This window comes from Mus caroli, unplaced genomic scaffold, assembly GCF_978045245.1.
Source record: "Mus caroli unplaced genomic scaffold, Mus_caroli_1 scaffold_2, whole genome shotgun sequence".
NCBI classification, from domain to species: domain Eukaryota; kingdom Metazoa; phylum Chordata; class Mammalia; order Rodentia; family Muridae; genus Mus; species Mus caroli.
Window position 1 is genome coordinate 39921319 of NW_028227257.1, and position 19475 is coordinate 39940793.

General features: G+C 39.9%; 1 protein-coding gene across 5 annotated transcripts in view; it reads left to right on the top strand.

Annotated features, from left to right (window-relative positions):
* Tasp1 (taspase 1) overlaps positions 1 to 19475 on the top strand; it is a 247334-nt gene that overhangs the window by 14812 nt on the left and 213047 nt on the right. For 4 of the 5 annotated variants that reach the window (XR_003835952.2, XM_021149142.2, XM_021149133.2 and 1 more), the window contains exons 2-4: positions 1657 to 1869; positions 11724 to 11791; positions 18838 to 18906. Coding sequence is in view for 4 of the 5 variants with exons in the window: in XM_021149142.2 (XP_021004801.1) it covers positions 1725 to 1869; positions 11724 to 11791; positions 18838 to 18906 (282 nt within the window). In the remaining variant the exon portion in view is untranslated. Of the gene's footprint in view, positions 1 to 1656; positions 1870 to 10123; positions 10284 to 11723; positions 11792 to 18837; positions 18907 to 19475 lie in introns of those variants that run through there. The other variant, XM_029474094.2, reaches the window with a different exon arrangement.

Genomic DNA, 19475 nt, shown 5'->3' on the forward strand with positions numbered 1-19475 from the left:
TTAATGTTGTCCTTTAAAAAGTTTTGACTAGCCGGGCGTGGTGGCGCACGCCTTTAATCCCAGCACTCGGGAGGCAGAGGCAGGCGGATTTCTGAGTTCGAGGCCAGCCTGGTCTACAGAGTGAGTTCCAGGACAGCCAGGGCTATACAGAGAAACCCTGTCTCGAAAAAGCCAAAAAAAAAAAAAAAAAAAAAAAAAAAGTTTTGACTACTTCACTGTCATGTTTTCTTTAAATCTCATTGTTGCTTTTAAAGTATGTTCTTTTCCTAATTTAGAATATATTCTAACCTTTTTGTTGTACTAAACCTGGATTGTTTAATGTTTTGAATGTGTAATACACAGTTCAAGCATAGGCTGCTTGAAATGTTTTTTATTAAATTTCATTACTTACTTGTGGAGAAGTTTATGCTGACAGCTATTTGAAGGAGTGCTTGTTTAATTGCTTGCTTTAGAATAGCTGTGTTAGCATTTATGCTTCATACTGCACTGATCAGCCTAGAACTGATAATCTGGAGAGTTGGTTTGTGAGAACAGTGGTGCTGCTCTGTAATCCTGGCACTCAGATGGCAGTGTGGTAGGCCAGTCATGCGGTCGGTACTTCAGGCCAGCTTAAACCACGTAGTGAGATCCTGTGCCAACAAACAGATAACACAAATCCAAGCTGATGAGAAGCCTCAGCTGGTAATGGTGCTTGCTCTGTAAGCCTGGCAACCGAGTTTGACCCCCAGAACCCATGCAAAGGTGGAAGGAGAGAACAGACTCCACAGTGTTGTCCTCTGCCTTCTGCCCCACCGCTATGTACACATGCAATAATAATAAAAATTTAAAACGTCTTCACATGTAGGTATGGATCTGTTGCTTTCTTTTTAAAGCAGAAAGCTATGATTTTGTATCTGTGTTTAGTGTACCAGCAGTGCTTGTGATTCCAAAATGTCCCAGAAATCAGCTGGCTTGCAGGGGAAATTAAGGAATAGTTACACTATGTTGGCTTAATTGACTATGGGTAATAGGAAGACAAAATTTAGACTATGTTTTTTTTTTTTCTTTTAGTATTTGTTTGTTTTAAAAGACAGGTTTTCCTTATAACCCTGGGTGTGCTGGAACTGGCCAAACAGAACAGACTAACTTCAAACTCAGTGATCCTCCTGCCTCTCGAGGTCTGGTAAGGGTGTGTGCTGCCACACCCAGCCAAGAACAGAACTTTTTATTTTTTTATTTTTTTTATTTTTATTTTTTTAAAGATTTATTTATTATATGTAAGTACACTGTAGCTGTCTTCAGACACTCCAGAAGAGGGTGCCAGATCTCATTACGGATGGTTGTGAGCCACCATGTGGTTGCTGGGATTTGAACTCTGGAACTTCGGAAGAGCAGTCGGGTGCTCTTACCCACTGAGCCATCTCACCAGCCCCAGAACTTTTTATAGTAAATTATTTGGTTTTTTATTTCTTCAGACAAGTACTGTTGCTGGACAGAGATTTTTTTTTTTTTTTTTTGGACAGAGATTTTAAGTTGTAAACTTTTCATGTTTTTTTGTTATTATCCAGTTCAATAATCTTAAATATCTATTTTCCAAAATATTTGTGCATACTTTTTGTAAGTAATGTACATGTTGGTAGGAAGAAATGGAAGTAATCTTGTGATGTTTTTCTCCAGGTTGACTCCCTTTGCACAGTTGGATGGAAGGATGCTCTTTTCCTGATAGAAGATGATGATCTTGGAGAATGATCATGGAGAAGGGGATGAATTCTGGAGAAGGACTGCCTTCCAGATCATCTCAGGCATCTGCTGCTAAAGTAACTGTCAAGGAGATAGAAACACAGCAGCCCTGTAAGGAGAAACGAGGGGGCTTTGTGCTGGTGCATGCAGGTAAGGCCTTGCAGGTGAGGTGCAATAGAAAGGGAAATAACATTTTCCTTTTCTTGCTTTGAACAACACTGAGGACTTCACTTTGTGTCTGCCAGAGGAGTCTGTTAGCTATTAATGGAGTGAAGGCCTTCTCTACACCCCACTTGGAAAGTCTTACAATGAGACTTCTTCCAGTGTCTTCCTTATTTCCCTTTACCTTACATAACACAACATACATATGGCTAGTTCAGTATGTAAAAACCAAAGTAATCTTTATTTTATTTATTTATTTATTTATTTATTTATTTATTTATTTATTTATTTATTTATTTATTTTTGAGACAGGGTTTCTCTGTGTAGCCCTGATTGTCTTTGAACTCACTCTGTAGACTAGGCTGGCCTCAAACTCAGAAATTTGCCTCCCAAGTGCCCGGCCAAAGTAATCTTTAAATTTCCATCCATCCATCCATCCATCCATCCATCCATCCATCCATCCATCCATCCATTTGCTTTGTTGTTGCTTTTTACCCACAAGACAGGGTGTCACTATATAGCCCTGGCTGTCCTGAAACTCCAGACCAGGCTGGCTTTGTATTCAAAGAAATCTGCCTGCCTCTGCTTCTGGGATTAAAGGTGTGTAAAGGTAAGTGCCACTTGCCTGACCTGAAAAATACTTAATGTATTAATTCTATGTTTTATAGAATAATGCTACTGAAAAATCCCTTTAGGCCCCATTTTAGAAAATGGCCATCTTAAAGTACAATTGTACAATTATATAGATACTCAGACTTTTTTTTAACATTCAGCCTTTTTAAAATATTCATTCATGCCGGGCGTGGTGGCGCACGCCTTTAATCCCAGCACTTGGGAGGCAGAGGCAGGCGGATTTCTGAGTTCGAGGCCAGCCTGGTCTACAAAGTGAGTTCCAGGACAAGCCAGGGCTACACAGAGAAACCCTGTCTCAAAAAAACAAAAAAACAAAACAAAACAAAACAAAAATATTCATTCACTTATCTATTCATGTATGTATAACATCCATTTAAATTTAACTAATATTTGATTAAATATTAAATTAGTATTAGATTTTAATTTAATACTAATAAATGCACTGGAGGCATAAACTGAGGTAAAAACCTGCCAGCTCAGCAAGGTAATTTTATTTTGTTAACTGTATACAAAATATCTATTTTTAAGCCTGATTCTACAATTGAACTGCTAGCTCTTTAGAAATCACTTTCTAGCTGTGTCATCCTGCCGAGCTAGTCTACTTTTCTCTTTAGCTCCTCCAAACCCAGGAGGGCTCCTTAACTCTCTTTTCTAGAGTCCTTTTTTTCCCTGTAACCTGTCAGCTGCTTCTTGTTTTTTTCTACAAGCTCAAAGAGAAAATTCCTATCTTTTACCTGAAGTTTCTTCCATGAGGGCTTTTCATGACAAAAGTCTTTAGCTCCTTCCCTTCACCCTTGGCAGGCTAAACTAGGTCACTGTCATGGTGGGGGTGGGAGTGGGAGTGGCTTCAAACCTAGTCAGTACCCCTCCCTCTCCCAACCATCTCATTTTGATGGTGGGGTAGCTCAAGGCTATCTAAGTGATGTTGCTTGGGATCATAGAACAAAGACCAGAAGACCTCTCCCAAGCAACTTACCTTAAAATAGGCAGGAACATTTTATTCTTTAGCATTTTTTTAGACTTATTTATTTATTTTATGTATATGAGTACACTATTAGCTGTCTTAAGATACACCAGAAGAGGGTATTGGATCCCATTACAGATGGTTGTACAGATACTCATGACCTATGGAAGAGCAGTCAGTGCTCTTAACAGCTGAGCCATCTCTCCAGCCCCCTTTAGCATTCTTATCTATTGAGACTTTTAAGGACACATCTAATTGCCTCTGATATCCATTTTAAGTTTTTATATTTTGCTAACAATTAATTAGGTTTTCTTTGTATAATAATCAAATATATCTGTATCTCTGTCTAGGCATGAGCACCATAGCACATTCATGGAAGTTAGAGAATAACTTATGGGGGTCAGGTTTCTCTACCATGTGTGTTATGGGGATTGAACTCAGGTCATAAGTCTTAGTAGCAAGTACCCTTACCCACTGAGCCATCTTGACAGCTCATAGTTCAGCTTCGTAAGACTGTTTTAGTTTCTCTTTGCTTTCTACAGATTCAGTGATTCTTTATCATATGAACCGACAATTTAAAGATTAATGGGAGAAAAGTTAACAAATTTATTAACTTGCATATGTATACTATCTTTGGAGACTCAAAGAAAGGGCCAGATGGTTGACATCTTTTGAGCTATAGAAAGAGCAGCTTGAGATACCTGTCAGGGAGGTGGTGACAGGTTATGAGAGGAGAAAAAGAAGAAATAAATTGTGAACAGATGTTGTCTTATAAAGAGATGTCAGGTTACACTCATCAGAAGTCTGTCATCCTGTGGCAGTCTTTTGACAGGGATAATTTGATAGGATTGTTATTAGATGTAAAGAAGCTGGATAAGGGGTCTCCTGAGGAACACTGCTTATATAGTGATATAGTTGTCTTATATAGTACAGATCTCCTTCCTAGTCCTCTGTCTGCAGTCCTCCTGAATACCATCTTATGGTATGCTAAAGAAGTATATTTTGGTAATGGTGAAATGGCTTAGTGGTTAAAGGCACTTGTGACTAAGTTGGATATCTGAGTTTGATTCTTGGAATCCACGTGGTGGGAGAGCCGATTCCTTCAAGTTATCTCCTGTTAACTTGATACCACTACACATGTGTGTTTCTGTGTGTGCTTGCATGAACATATCTTCTCATACACAAAATAAATAATGGATGTAAAAATAATTAAAAGAATTGTATTTTGAGGTAGATCATTTTGCTAGCCTATATTTTCCCAGTATTATAGTGAAGAACCTGAGGACCAGAGACTGAGTAGCTTAAATGACTCCTGTTGGGCTGCTGAGCTGGGCTGATAAACCCTTAATTGACCCTAAGTTTTTGGCACTGTTTCATCCTAAGATCTGTCCACTTAAGAGGACCACAAGGACACATAGAGTAAAGCTTTACCTCCTGAATCCACCATCTCTGAGGAGGCATGGCTTTGAGGACAGGCCTATACTTTTGGGCAGAATTCATTTTTTTTTTCATTGTAAACTCCATGACATCTGCAGAGAAAAGATAGCAAGTCTCCTCTTAGCTTTACCCAGAGTAGACTTATTTCTCATATCTTGTCTGGTCATTAACCTTTGGCTATTTTTAGACTGGACAACTTGCAAGTCCCATGCAACCTATTCCAGAGGGATTGTCAGACACAAAATACAGGAAGTTTAACTTTTCTGTTTGTTTCTTTCACTCCCCCCACCCCCCCGCCCCCATCTGTCATACCCTGTTTTTCTCCTGGGATTTGCTCTAGAGCCTTTTGTACACTAGGTGATTGTCTGGTCACAGAGGTATATCATCAGTCTTTGCCTTTTTATTTAGTTGTTAAAAATTATTCGTTATCATTGTGTATGCATATAATGTGGGTGCCTGTGCTGTGGTGCGTGTGTAGGGGTCAGAGGCCAGCACTGTGGAGATGGGTCTCTCCTTCCACCTTTCCATGCGTTCTGGGGGTCAAACTCAGCTTGCCGGGCTTGCCACAGGTACTTCACCAGCTGAACCATCTAGCTCTCCCTTCCCCCCATTATTTTTATTTAAGACACAGTTTTACTCTATCTTAGGCTGGCCCAGAACTCAGTTTTTGTAGTCTAAGTTGGCCTAGAACTCAGTCCTCCAGCTTAGTTTTTTAGTGCTGATACTGCAGACACCAGCCACCACATATAGATCTGTAGCTTAGACTCAAGATTGAATCTTGTTACGTACCACAGGCTTACCTCATAGTTTTGAGTCTCCTGCCTTGGCATGGGCTACTAAACTGGCTAATTCCCTTTTCTTTTTGTCTATTCTCTTTTCCCACCCCATCCCCCCTCCTCATTCCCTTTCCATGTACAAAGAGAGATAGGGGGCTGGAGAGATTGCTTGGTGGTTAAGAGCTCTTGCTGCTCTCAGTGGACCTGAGTTCCTAGCAATCACATCAGGCAGCTCATGGTACTCATGGGCACCTCCATACACGTGTGTGCATACACACACAGATATAGATTCTTAAAAAAGAACAAAAAGGATTCATGAGGCAAATTATGGGAATTACTCAGTTAAAATAGACCCAGGACTAACTCCTGTTTTTGGATCTCTGTTTCAGTATCATTTCTACAGCACTGTGTCAGTTGTGGCTGTAGTACTAGTGAGTGAACTGTCTTTAAAGTCACTGGGAAAAGTATAAGAAACACCTGAAACTTGGACAAGCATTAACTGCATTAGATTGCTTGGAAGACTTTTTTTGGACTGTCATGAATCTGTTCTTCTTTGAGACACATACTTGAAGATAATGTCCCCCAGTTAAAGGCTTTGGTAGAGGCCAGAAAGAATAGGGCACAATCTGGGTTATTGTGGTCTCTCTTCCCCCACCCTGGAACCGGAATCCCATGGAAACAGGTTTTTTCTTTAGCCCTAAGAACTCAGGTAGAACTATTGAGCATAGATAATTTTTCTGCCTCAGGCCAGCCTTTTCTTTTTTTTATTTTTTTGTTAACAAATGGGAGGAGATGTGGTCTCTCTTCCCCCACCCTGGAACCTGCTTGCTCAAGGGTGGAGTTTCCTGCTCATTCGTTCTGCCACGCCCACTGCTGGACCCTGTCGCTTTGCTGCTTGGAGGCACACACGTGTTCGTCCTACTACTGGACCCCGAGTTACTTGGCGGGAAATCGGGTTCCCTCCCCCTTCCTTTATAACTGAATGTTGGAATTGGTAAAGGGGGGCCTTGAACATGAAATCGTCTTGGCCTCATTCTTTCTCCCGCCCCGTCTAGCTTCCTCTCTTTTCAGCTCGAACTGCCATCCTCAGTTGAACCGTTTGCTTTGCGGACTGTGGGTCGGGCGGCAACAGGTTATGACAGAAAATTGTGTGATCAAGGACAACCTCTGCTTCTCCCTTTCAAATACTAGTCATGCCTGCCCCTGCTTAGTCAGCCGACATTGGTTAAGTTTAGGGTGGCAGGGTCAAAGATTATTAGAAACTCAGATAGATTGTTGATTACAAAGAAGTATCTTTTCACATATTTACAAGGACAAATATATTTGTCACATAATTTACAACTGTTTTGTCCAGCATTAGTCTTATTCAGTATTTAATATTTGATTAGAGAGTTTTGCTTTTACCTAGCTATTCTCAACATTGGCTAAGCTGATACTGATAATAATAAAAGAGTCACCTGTGTATGGGGCACATGTCATCTCAGCCCTTCGGAAGCTGTGGCAGGAGGAATACTGTGAGTTTGAGACCAGCCTGGGTACCAACTGGAGCCACCCTGAAAATTCCAAGCCAACCAAACAACTAACCAACCAGCCAGCCAAAGGGAGAAAAAGCCAAAAGTAGCCACTTTTAAATTTTGGATAGAATATTTATTTTATATTTAAATATATGCATGTGAGTACAGGTGCCCAGAGAGACCAGAAGAGGGTCTTAGATCCTCCAGAGCAGGAGTTACAGGTGGATATAGTGCACCTAAGTAAGTGTGCGAGCTCGGAACTGAGCTGGGCTCCTTTGCACGAGTGGTACATGATCTCAACCACAGAGCTATCTTTCAGCCCTAACCCTTGTTTAGTCTTAAAATAGAAAAGCAGAAAATTATGTCTACATAGTTAATGTCATTGTCACTTGCAATAAATAATTCACACAGTGCAAACCTAATAGTGCAGTTATGTTTTTGCTGTGTACTATTGCATGGGAGTGCCTGCTGAGCCTGGCTTTCCTATGTCAAATAGAACCGAGCAAGCATTAACCAGAAGCTAAAGATCAGTTGGGGCCATGCTGAGCCCCAGTTTTCTTTATTTTACTCAGAAGAATCTACATGCTAAGCTTATTTGGCAGTGATATCTCATGACTTAGGAAATATTGCTGAGAGATTGGGGCCCCAGAGATGGAACACAGCAGTCTTAGGATCACATGCTCCACCCCATAGGACTGCATCTATTAGTGTAGACTACAGCATCTCTGATATTTTGAGAACTCCTGCTTGACTTTCTTGGTAACTTTTAAACGATTCTTTGAAAAAGTTTCTATATTCTCTGAAAGTTGATCTTATCTCCTGCAGTCCTTCCCTCTACCAATGCTAAGTGCTCAGTGCTGCCAGTACATCTCCTTCTAACTTCCTGTCTTTTTTCTTTTTAAATACCTGATTCCAATTAATGTTGCCCACATATTCAAGGATGTAGGGTCATTTACTGGGGCTGGGGCAACCTTTGAGTGGCCATCACCCTTAGGAAAAATGACTCTAATTTTTCACTATCCTTCAGGAGCTGCTCTCATGTCCATGTTGGAGTTGTTTGTTTGTTTTAGATGGTTTGATCCTGTGTAGGTCTTGTGTAACCATAGCTGCTGTAAGTTTGTGTGTGCAATATCTATGTCAAGTCTAGGGGACAGCATTTTACAGCATCTTTCCCATCCTCAGGCCCTTATTCTGTCTGCTCTTGCTTTGATGTTCTCTGAGCCTTGCAGGGGGCTGGGAGTGGTAGTTAATAACTGTGTCCCATTTGTGTCTGAGCACTCATACTGACTGCTTATTCTCTTATTACTTATTTTCTGCACTTTGGAAATTTGAGTCTGGGTCTGCAGTAACCATTACTCTCTTCAGTAAGAGAATGCTCTGACCCAGTTGAGAATAGCACACATTATGGATACATGGTTACAGTGCAGTTTGACAAAATGGCCATTTTAGTAAAGCCACACAGATAGGTTCTCTTGAAGGGCTTATGACCTCACTAGATAAGGATTCTGATTGTAATAGTACCCTCTCTTGTGTGTGTAGCAGATCTCAGATCTAATCAAGAGAGCAGTCTTTCCACAGCTGCACCAGTGGGTACATTGTCCCCAGCAGGTTTGTATTCTAGCATTCAGGTTTCAGGACATTACTGATGTCTCTTCTCCTCTAGCACTTTTTAGTGTCATGAAAGCTAGCTGGTAGGGAAAGTTTCCTGATGAATTCAAGATTGATTTTTATGTCCCAGAACTGAGGTGTGAGGTATCTTTAGCAATTAGGTATTACCAGCTAGTTACGGTGGGCGTGCTTCTGGGGCCATCTGGCCAGTAACTCATTGGGAGGTAACTTGTGCATGATACAGCTATTTCATTTAATAACTCATCTTTTGGGAGTAGCCTTACTCACTCATGTTGGGGAGTACTGTCATTCAAACTTGTTTTTTAAAGAAAAAATTAAATGTATTTAAATTAGCTTACAAAATAATGGGGTTTCATGATGCTTCTTCATGCATTCTTACTTTTGGTTAACCTACCCCCTGCACTCCCATCCCCTCTTCAACCTTTAGCTCCTTGTTCTCCCCCTCCCTTGTTCATATCTCGTGTTCTGTTGTCTCTTGTGGTATCAGTATTTGAGTTGTAAGATCATAGATTCCTGTGCAGCTTCTTCATGTGCTCTTCATTTTTATTAGCTCTTCTCATGCCTCCTTGTTTTCCTGCCCACTTTACCCCACTATCTGCTTGACACTTCTCTGCACTCAGTATTCTACCTCTGAATTTTCATTTCACCTGTATTTTGATATCCCTTCTCCCTGAGTGACTTCTCCAGGGTAAAGACACAAAGTAAAAGATTTGAAGCAAGGATCCATGTATGAGAGAGAACATACAATATTTGTCTTTTTGAGCCCAGTGACCTCCTTCAGATTAATTTTTCCAGTTCCATCCATTTGCCTGAAAATTTCATGATTTTATTCTTATTTACACCTAGGTAATATTCCATTGTACCTGCTGGTGAGATGGCTCAGCAGGTAAGAGCACCCGACTGCTCTTCCAAAGGTCCTTAGTTCAAATCCCAGCAACCACATGGTGGCTCACAACCATCCGTAACAAGATCTGACTCCCTCTTCTGGTGTGTCTGAAGACAGCTACAGTGTACTTACATATAATAAATAAATAAATCTTTAAAAAAAAAATATTCCATTGTACCACATTTTATTATCCACTTGCCAGCAGTTTGGTATCTAGGTTGATTTCATTTCCTATGAATAGAGTGTCAGTGAATATGGATATGCAAGTGTGTCTGTAATAAGATATAATGCATATCTTATAATACATATAAAGTCCTTTGGTTATGTGTATCTAGAAATGGTTTAGTTGGGTCATATGGTTCTGTTTTCTAATCCTTGATTTTTATTTTTCCTCTGTTTTTAGAGAACTTTGGTTTAGAGAACTATGAAGACACGTTTGAGAAAGACTGATAGGCTGAACTTGTAGCTTTCTCTCATGAAACAGAATTACTTCTTGGGACTGAGGGACTGGAGCTGCTTAGCATGGTTGCTGTTGTTCCAGCTCCCTGTGATACTCTTTGTGGGTCAGTTTCTCTCAGCCTTGAGGAAAGTTGTGTTGTGGTTTTGCTAGACCCACAGGGGAGTTGTGAGGTTCGGACATAGAACTTAACCTTTCTTCGCTTTGACCTTCGTGGAGTCTATGAAGGAGGAGAGTCAAACCAAAGAAATTTAATAAGAATCCTGGTCTTCAAGTGTTTAACCTTCTTGTTTCTCCTCTTCCTTCTCTCGCTCCCCTTCCTCCTTCTACTCCCACCCCCTTAGCTGAGCCCTGTTAACTAAAAATAAGGGGCTTGAGAGAGGGCTCATTAAGAGCACTGGAGCAGAGCTCTGTTCCCAGAACCTACATAATGGATAACTCCAGTTTAAAGGGATCCAGTGCTCTTTTCTGGCCTCTAAGGACACTGCATGTAAGTGGTAGACAGACATTAATGCAAGCAAAACACTTACATACATAAAATAAAAATGCATATATTTAAAAAACAATTAGAAAGCTCTTACTCTTAAAGAGGACCCAGGTTCAAATCCAGCATTGTTGTTGGGCTGCTCGCAGTCACATGGAATTCTAGCTCCAGGGATTGGGATACTTTCTTCTGTTTTTCCTGGCACCTGCATGAATGTGCACACATGGGCAGACACACAGACACGGCATCAAAAGTAATAAAAATAATTGTTTAAAATTTATTAACTCACCTGATGTGGGTCCCAGAAACTGAACTGGGTATCCCTGGAAGAGCAGCAGGTGCTCTTAACCACTGAGCCATCTCTCTAGTTCTAAGAATCATTTTCTTAAGGAAACTAGTTTATTTGGAGCCAAACTGTTAAGTAACTTTCTGGGTATTTGTTTAAAAGACAGCATCAGGATTTTTAGAGTCATGAATTCCTGAGAACTTTAGATTCTAAACAGTAATTTTCTGAATGGTGGGACTTTTAAAAGGTAAGTAGCGAGGGACTGTAAGGTTCTTTGTCCCTGGTCTCACTTGCATTATCAGCTCTATACCAGAGGAGCTCCTGAATCTAGTAGTTGTTTTTTGCTTTTATTTAAAAAGGTACATTTATTTATTTATTTGGTTATATATTTCATTTGTGTGTAGTGATGGTGGAGGGGCTGTGCCACAGGACATTTATGAAGATAAGTACACAGTTCTCTCTTACCACATATGTCTCTGAATTAGAATTTAGGTTAAGTTCTCTGGCTTGCTGCAGGCATCTCTCTGGTATGGGTAGAGGTCTTGAAAGGGGACGTGGAGTGATCCTGTGAAGGCTCTTTGGGGGTAGGGACGTTTTTTAGGTGCTCTGACAGGACACCTTTTAAGTAGGGAGAAAAGCATGCTATCAAGTGTTAGCATTGAGAATCCAGACAGCTAAGGCACTAGGATTGTGTCTGCGTGGACTGCTCTTCTCATCTGCAGGATCCCTGGGAGTTGAGCAGTGACTAACTGTTGGTTTTTGTTTTCCTGTTGTAGGTGCAGGCTATCATTCTGAATCCAAAGCCAAGGAATATAAACATGTATGCAAACGAGCTTGTCAGAAGGTAAGAGCAGAGTGAGTGTAATGCTTGGGATTGTACGCACGAAACTGTACCTTGAGAGTCCAAGTTTTAAATTTCATTCCTAGTGAGGTCTGGCTGGGTCCCAAAGTTATTTTACTCATATTTGTTGGGCCTCAGTCTTCTTTGGTCTGTGTTTTTTATTTGTTGAATGATGTTTAGTGTTTTTTGTAGTTATGGGTACATGTAGCCTTTTGACATTTAATGTCCTATGCCGGGCAGTGGTGTCACATGCCTTTAATCCCAGCACTTGGTAGGCGGAGGCATGTGGATTTCTGAGGTAGAGGCCAGCCTGGTCTATAGAGTGAGTTCCAGGATAGCCAGGGCTACACAGAGAAACCCTGTCTCAGAAAAACCAAAACCAAAACAAAACAGTTTTATTTTTTTTTCCCCTTTTTGAGTCTTTTGAGGTAGGGTTTCACTTTGAAGCCCTTGCCTGGATCTCATCTGCCTTTGCCTCCCTGTGAAAAAAATGCTCAATGTGTTTTCTGATGGGAAATCATTTAAAAAAAGTCGAAGGAAGGAAGGAAGGAAGGAAGGAAGGAAGGAAGGAAGGAAGGAAGAAAGAAAACAAAAGAGCGAGCTTTTTTCAGATGATCTTGAACCTTGTCCTGCTTTTGAGCATGGGTGTAGCAAATGCCTGTCTTCCTAGAGTCCTGAGCTCCACTCTTCTGCTCACTGGAGCATTCTGCACCTTTGACTTCGAGGTTTGATACAGTCTTCACTAATTTGGGGACAGGAATGAACTCAGAGAAAACATTATTTGTTTTTTATTTTGATCTCTATTATATAGTCTTGTAGGCAAACTTTCCATCACTTTTTTTTTTTTTAATTTATTTATTATATGTAAGTACACTGTAGCTGTCTTCAGACACACCAGAAGAGGGAGTCAGATCTTGTTACGGATGGTTGTGAGCCACCATGTGGTTGCTGGGATTTTTTGAACTCTGGACCTTCAGAAGAGCAGTCGGGTGCTCTTACCCACTGAGCCATCTCACCAGCCCTTTCCATCACTTTTTACACATATAGAATGTTAATGATATATGGGTATTTTTCCTTTTATTTCTATTTAAATGCCATTTATAAGAATGATACTTTATCGGGCTGGAGAGATGGCTCAGAGGTTAAGAGCACTGACTGCTCTTCCAAAGTTTCTGAGTTCAATTCCCAGCAACCACATGGTGGCTCCCAACCATCCATAAGGAGATCTGACGCCCTCTTCTGGAGTGTCTGAAGACAGCTACAGTGTACTTACATATAATAAATACATCTTTTAAAAAAAAAGAATGATACTTTACCAGATATATGAGCTTTTTCTAATTAGTGGATTACTATGAGTCGAGAGTATTTTGTTATAGGGATTTTATATAGTACACACACACACACACACACACACACACACACACAGAGAAAGAGAGAGAGAAAGAGAGAGAGAGAGAGAGAGAGAGAGGCATCCTCAAATATTTCCTTATGTTTTTCAAGTATGAAATCTTTTCATTATCTGGAAAGAAATGTTTATTTTTCTATAGCTTTTGTTTAATCTATTTTGAATCATAATTGTCTCCAATTTATGTAATGAGTTACTTTCTTTTTTATATTAAGTTTATTACATTATGTGTATAAGTGTTTTGCCTACATTTATATGTATATACCACATGCATACTTGCTACCCTGGGAAATTAGAAGAAGGTATTAGAGTCCCAAGGACTGGACTTACAAATGGTTTTGAGGTGCCAAGTGGGTTCTGGGAACTGAACTTCCTGGATCCTCTGCAAGAGCAAGGCAATAGGGCTGGTGAGATGGCTCAGTGGGTAAGAACACCCGACTGCTCTTCCGAAGGTCCAGAGTTCAAATCCCAGCAACCACATGGTGGCTCACGACCATCCGTAACAAGATCTGGCGCCCTCTTCTGGAGTGTCTGAAGACAGCTACAGTGTACTTACATATAATAAATAAATAAATCTTAAAAAAAAAAAGTTTAAAAAAATTTAAAAAAAAAAAAAAAAAAAAAGAGCAAGGCAATAAGTGATCTTAATCACCGAGACTCTCTAGCTTCATGGATTGCCTTTTTTCCCCTATCTTTTGAGACAGGATCTCTCTACATAGTCCTGGCTGAGCTGGCACTCACTGTGGTACTATGTGGACTAGGCTGGCCTCGGGCTCACAGAGATCTGCCTGCCCTTGCCTCCATGTGCTGGGATTAAAGGCATGTGCCACCAATAGCTGGTGTGAATTACCTTCTTCAAATTTTAGTTATGTGGCTGGGGCTGGGGCAACGGTTCAGTGGGTAAGAGCACTTACTGTCTTTGGAGAGAGCCTTGGTTCGGTGCTCAGAACCTACATGTACGCTTAGAACTCTCTGTAAGTCCAGTTCTGGGGGAAGCTGACATCCTCTTCTGACGTCTGAGGGCACCAGCCCACTGTGATACCCATCCAGACATGCCTGCAAAGTAAGAACAACAGCAAAAAAGTTAAATTAGAAATACATTGTTAGTTTTTGGGATTTGCCTTTGTTAATTAAATTAGAGTTTTAGTAATTCATCAAAAAGTCAATTTTTCTTTTTTCCTGTAAGTTTAGGCCCAAGAAAGGTATGTTTTACAAACTTTTAATTCTCTAGAATATATTACAAAAGAGGATTCTGATATAAGAAGACATTATAGTATCAAGATTATTTTTGAAAATAAATATTTTTTTTTTTTTTTTTTTTTTTTTTGGTTTTTCGAGACAGGGTTTCTCTGTGTAGCCCTGGCTGTCCTGGCACTCACTTTGTAGACCAGGCTGGCCTCGAACTCAGAAATCCGCCTGCCTCTGCCTCCCGAGTGCTGGGATTAAAGGCGTGCGCCACCACGCCCGGCTGAAAATAAATATTTTTACCTGTGGATTCTACGTCTTTTTAAATTAATATGCATCCTTCACCCCTCTTTTTGAAGCCCAGGTGGAACTTGAATTCGGAAGTCATGCTTTCTTCTTGCCTTAGCTCATACCTGAGATTAAAGTTACAGTTTTGAATTGAAGCTCTTTTAGTATCAAAAAACAAACAAACAGAAATTAAAAAAATATTTTTATATTATATTATATTATATGTAATATTATATTATATGTAAGTACACTGTAGCTGTCTTCAGACACTCCAGAAGAGAGCATCAGATTTCATTTCGGGTGGTTGTGAGTCACCATGTGGCTGCTGGGATTTGAACTCAGGACCTTTGGAAGAGCAGTTGGCTCTCTTAACCACTGAGCCATCTCACCAGCCCCAAACAGAACTTTATAAACCTATAAACATATTCATAAACAGACTGGGAACTTCTCTGACCTTTATATGGTATGTAACTACAGAATATAACAGTTGCCTGTATGATTAGTTTTAAGCTGAAGCCAGTGTCAGGATAGAAAAAGGTTCACAAGTTGGTAAAATGGCAAAGGCCCTGGTTACAAGGGCTTGACTTGTTGGCCTGATAGGAGCAGGCTGCTGGGGACTTGCTGAAGCTCAGGATGAGTGAAAGATATGGGGGAGGATTTCATACGCTGGTGATTCTTAAACTTTTTGATATTTTAAACCTCTAAAAAATGTTAAATTAACAAATTCCTTAATTTTTTTTCTTTTTTTCCCGGTATCATTACTATAATTTACAGAGCAATTTGATGTAATGAAAAGAAAAATCAAAGCTATAACAGATAAAAAAACCTTCAGGAATGTTTATCTAATGACATTGTTGCATTAATCAGTAGTTGTAGTTTTTGCAAACTGTGGCTATGATAGTCCTTAAAAAGAAGGATTTCCTGCTTGAGCTGCAGGGACTTTTCTGACTGTGGATCATTGTTCCTTCTGTGGCAAATTTTTACAGTTCCTCTAATGCATTTGGAACAACTGTCTCAAAATAACCTATAGCTTTCCTGACATCTTGTTCTCTGTCCTGCTAAGAACTGTAGCCTGTTTGTGTCTTATTTTAAAATCTTTTGGTACCATATCCACCATTTCTACCATCAGATCCAAAGTTACCACCATAGGGGCTGCCTGAGCTTCTTCTATCAAAATTGTCCCCCTTCATGGGTTCATAGTTTGATTGCTACTGTCCATTATAATTTCTAAAGTCATTATAGTTTTTGTCATCATTATTATTATTTTCATTAAAATTTCCTCTTTCATTGTAACTATTATACATTAATAAATATTCCAATAAAATATTTCACAAATTTTAAAATAGCCTATGGCTTTATATATTTGATTATAATTTTTGAAGTTCCTTTTGTAATACCAAAGTAAATTATCTTCTTAAGGAATGAAGTCATAGAGCATAACCATAATTTTTAGAAGACAAAACCAATTTTTTTTTTTTAAAGATTTTATTTATTGATTATATGTAAGTACACTGTAGCTGTCTTCAGACACTCCAGAAGAGGGCGCCAGATCTCGTTGCGGATGGTTGTGAGCCACCATGTGGTTGCTGGGATTTGAACTCTGGACCTTCGGAAGAGCAGTCGGTGCTCTTACCCACTGAGCCATCTCACCAGCCCCCAAAACCAATTTTCAATATTTAATTTTTTAAAAAAACAGTTTAAATAATCCAGTGTTTCTAAGATCAATATCAAGTACATCATTTTGTTGTTACAAAGTTTGGTTGCCAGCAAGAGAAGTTCTTGTATAGGAACACTTGAAGGTGCAGCTTTAATACCTCATTAAAGAAACATTGTTTTAAATTTTTTTTAAGACTTACTTATTTTATGTATACAAGTACACTGTAGCTGTACAGATGGTTGTGGGGAATTGAATTTTAGGACTTCTGCTTGCTCTGGTCAATCCTGCTCCCTCTGTTCAACTCTGCTCGCTCAGTCCCTGCTTGCTCTGGTCTAAAGATTTATTTATTATTATACATAAGTACACTGTAGCTGTCTTCAGACACTCCAGAAGAGGGTGTCAGGACTCATTATGGTTGGTTGTGAGCCACCATGTGCTGGGATTTGAACTCAGGACCTTCAGAAGAGCAGTCATTGCTCTTACCCGCCAGCCCCATTGTTTTAAATCTTATCTCTTATAAGTTGTTTTTAAGGTCAGGAACTTCAGAAAAATACCATACTAATTTAAAAGTATCTTTAGAGACCTTGGTTAGCTCATGCTATGTGTTGTTGTCCAGCATGGCTCCCACCCTGAGTTACCAGTTTTACGCTAACTTTTGTTAAGGATGTTACAGATATTTTTTTAACCTTACCCAGTAACTTATAAGCCTGTTAATATATAAGCAAGACTTGCAGAGCATAGTAAACATACATTTTAAAAGCAGACAGAAATAAGCTTGGAGTGGCCTTACACATTTATGTATTTAGAATATACAATACAAGACAAAATTTTTCTTACTTGTTTGAGGTGTAATTTCAAGGGAGGAGCACCTTGCCACTGCTGAACCCAGTTCTCATAGCCATCAGTTTTCTTACCAGAGAAGCTGAGGAGCTGCTGACCTGTTTAAGAACATCTTGTACATACAAGCCAGCCACCCTTGGCAGGGCTTTTTTCAGCAATGCTGGACTCCCAGTTGTAGGCGCAGGGCTCCAAGGACAGTTTATCAGTTTCTGTTGTCCCAATTCAGGCTGCTTTTTTCCCTAAAAATCTTTGAAATGAGTTAAAGCTAGGTCAAGGGGAAAATGGCCAGCAGGTGAAGTTTTAACCATTTTTTCTTTGAATATGAAACATAGAGCAATAACCAAGCAACTATACAAAATTACAAACACAAACTGACAGACCCGGACAGATCCATGTGCCAGAGACAATAGAGTTGGGGAGAGTGAGAAGGGACCCAGATAGCCTGCCAAAGGGACCTGGGTATCCCATAGTGAAGGAGTTAAAGATAGAGGAGAGAGGCACCAAAAAACAAGACAAAACTGGAAGACAGAAAACAAACAAAACCTAGTTTTAATATAGGGCACTCTCTCGGACCAAGTTCAACTCCAAAGGGGTGGATTGTATTCCAACAACCCAGTCAAGGAGAGTTGAAGCATCCTCTGCCCTTCAGACCCAAGGAAACTAGGTCTAGTTTTTATATCTTGGGTCTCTCCAGAATGAACCATACATAAACAAGACTAACCAACCAACCAACAACAACAACAAAAGGAAAAAGGAAAAGGAAAAGGAAAAGAAAAAGGAAAAAGAACTGCGCAGGTTCAGAAAAAAAATCTTCCTACTTTTGGAGGGCCCAGATGGCTTAGGAGTGTTCACTGTCAGTAACTGAGGTGTGCTTGAGGGTAGGGAGCTTCTAGGCCAGTGCACCAAATGTTGTGGTCTAAGGTTCCCTCCACAAACCATACGAACACCAACCTCAGTCAGATAGGGATCGTTTGTTGAATACACACCTTAATACTGAGGGAAGTGCTGCCTGGTGGTCAGCTCTGACTCAAGCCATTTAGAAATAACTGTTCATATTGAACTTTAATTTGATGGGTCCAATGTGAACCTTTGTAAAATTTCTTAAGATTAACAAACTCCAGAACATACAGAACATAACAGGATGTGGTTATCGTAACCTTGCTCTGAGTCAAGTCATTTTTCTGTGTCAATGATTAGCAGACATATTACAGTAACTATGAAATAGCTGGCAGGCATGGAACATATGGCTACAGCTATACTGGTGGTACACGGGGCAGGTCAGACCTAACATTTTGAATGCTCTGTGGAGAGTGAAGCACTTTCACTTACTATACTCCTTGTACCTAGAATTTGCTGGCTAACTCTTAGTGGTCTTAATTTGGGTAATATTAAGAGTGACAATTAGTCTGAGTAATGAACATTACTCTTTTTAAGTCTGTGAAATTTGTACCTTAAGGCATCTGTGTCCGACTTGCAGGCCTCAGGTCACATATGGCCAGGAATGAAGCCCCACATACATAACCATAGCTTCCTGCCACGGTGTCAGTGTGCAGTGGAAATGCTGACCGATTTCTATGAACTTTGAGCGTCTCACTTGTTTTACACCTTTGCAGAGTTTATGGTATGTTTGAGAAGCTGGTTTTCGGTGAATACTGTCTCCTCTTGGTTTCACAGGCAATTGAGAAGCTACAGGCTGGTGCTCTTGCTACGGATGCAGTGGCTGCTGCTCTGGTGGAACTTGAGGTATTTCTTTTCTCTTTTATATTTTCTAACTTATTTGTGCATTTACATTCCTTATTTTAAAATGGCATTGAGATGGTGAGCTAGTCAGCCATAAGTCATATAACCAGTGTTTCTCAGTAATATTAGCAAAACTATGTAAGATTTTGTTTTTATTGAAGACATTCCTGAGTAGTAAAATAGTTGGTTAATTCTTTGTTCCTCTTGTTTTTGTAGGATTCATTGTTATAAATTCATTGGTGATAGGTATTTTCAGTAAGACACTTTTGAAGTTGACACCTCCAAAATGAGATATATCTTTAACAAATATATGATTTCAGCTTCCTAGAAGTGTCTAAAGTGGGAAGACAGTTTTTATCACAAATGTAACAGCTGTAGGTCCTGAAGCCATATGTTGTGTGTTTTGTGAAATCAACCTTGTTCCAGTGACTTTTCAGGATAGTTCCAAGTTTTTAGTGGTCATTGAGGAGTTGAGTCAGGAGAGAGGCTCTTGGTAGTCCATAGTGAGGGACTCTCAGTTTCTGTGACTCTGGAGTATTGGTGAGTTTGAGGCCTTTGACAAGACTGGAACG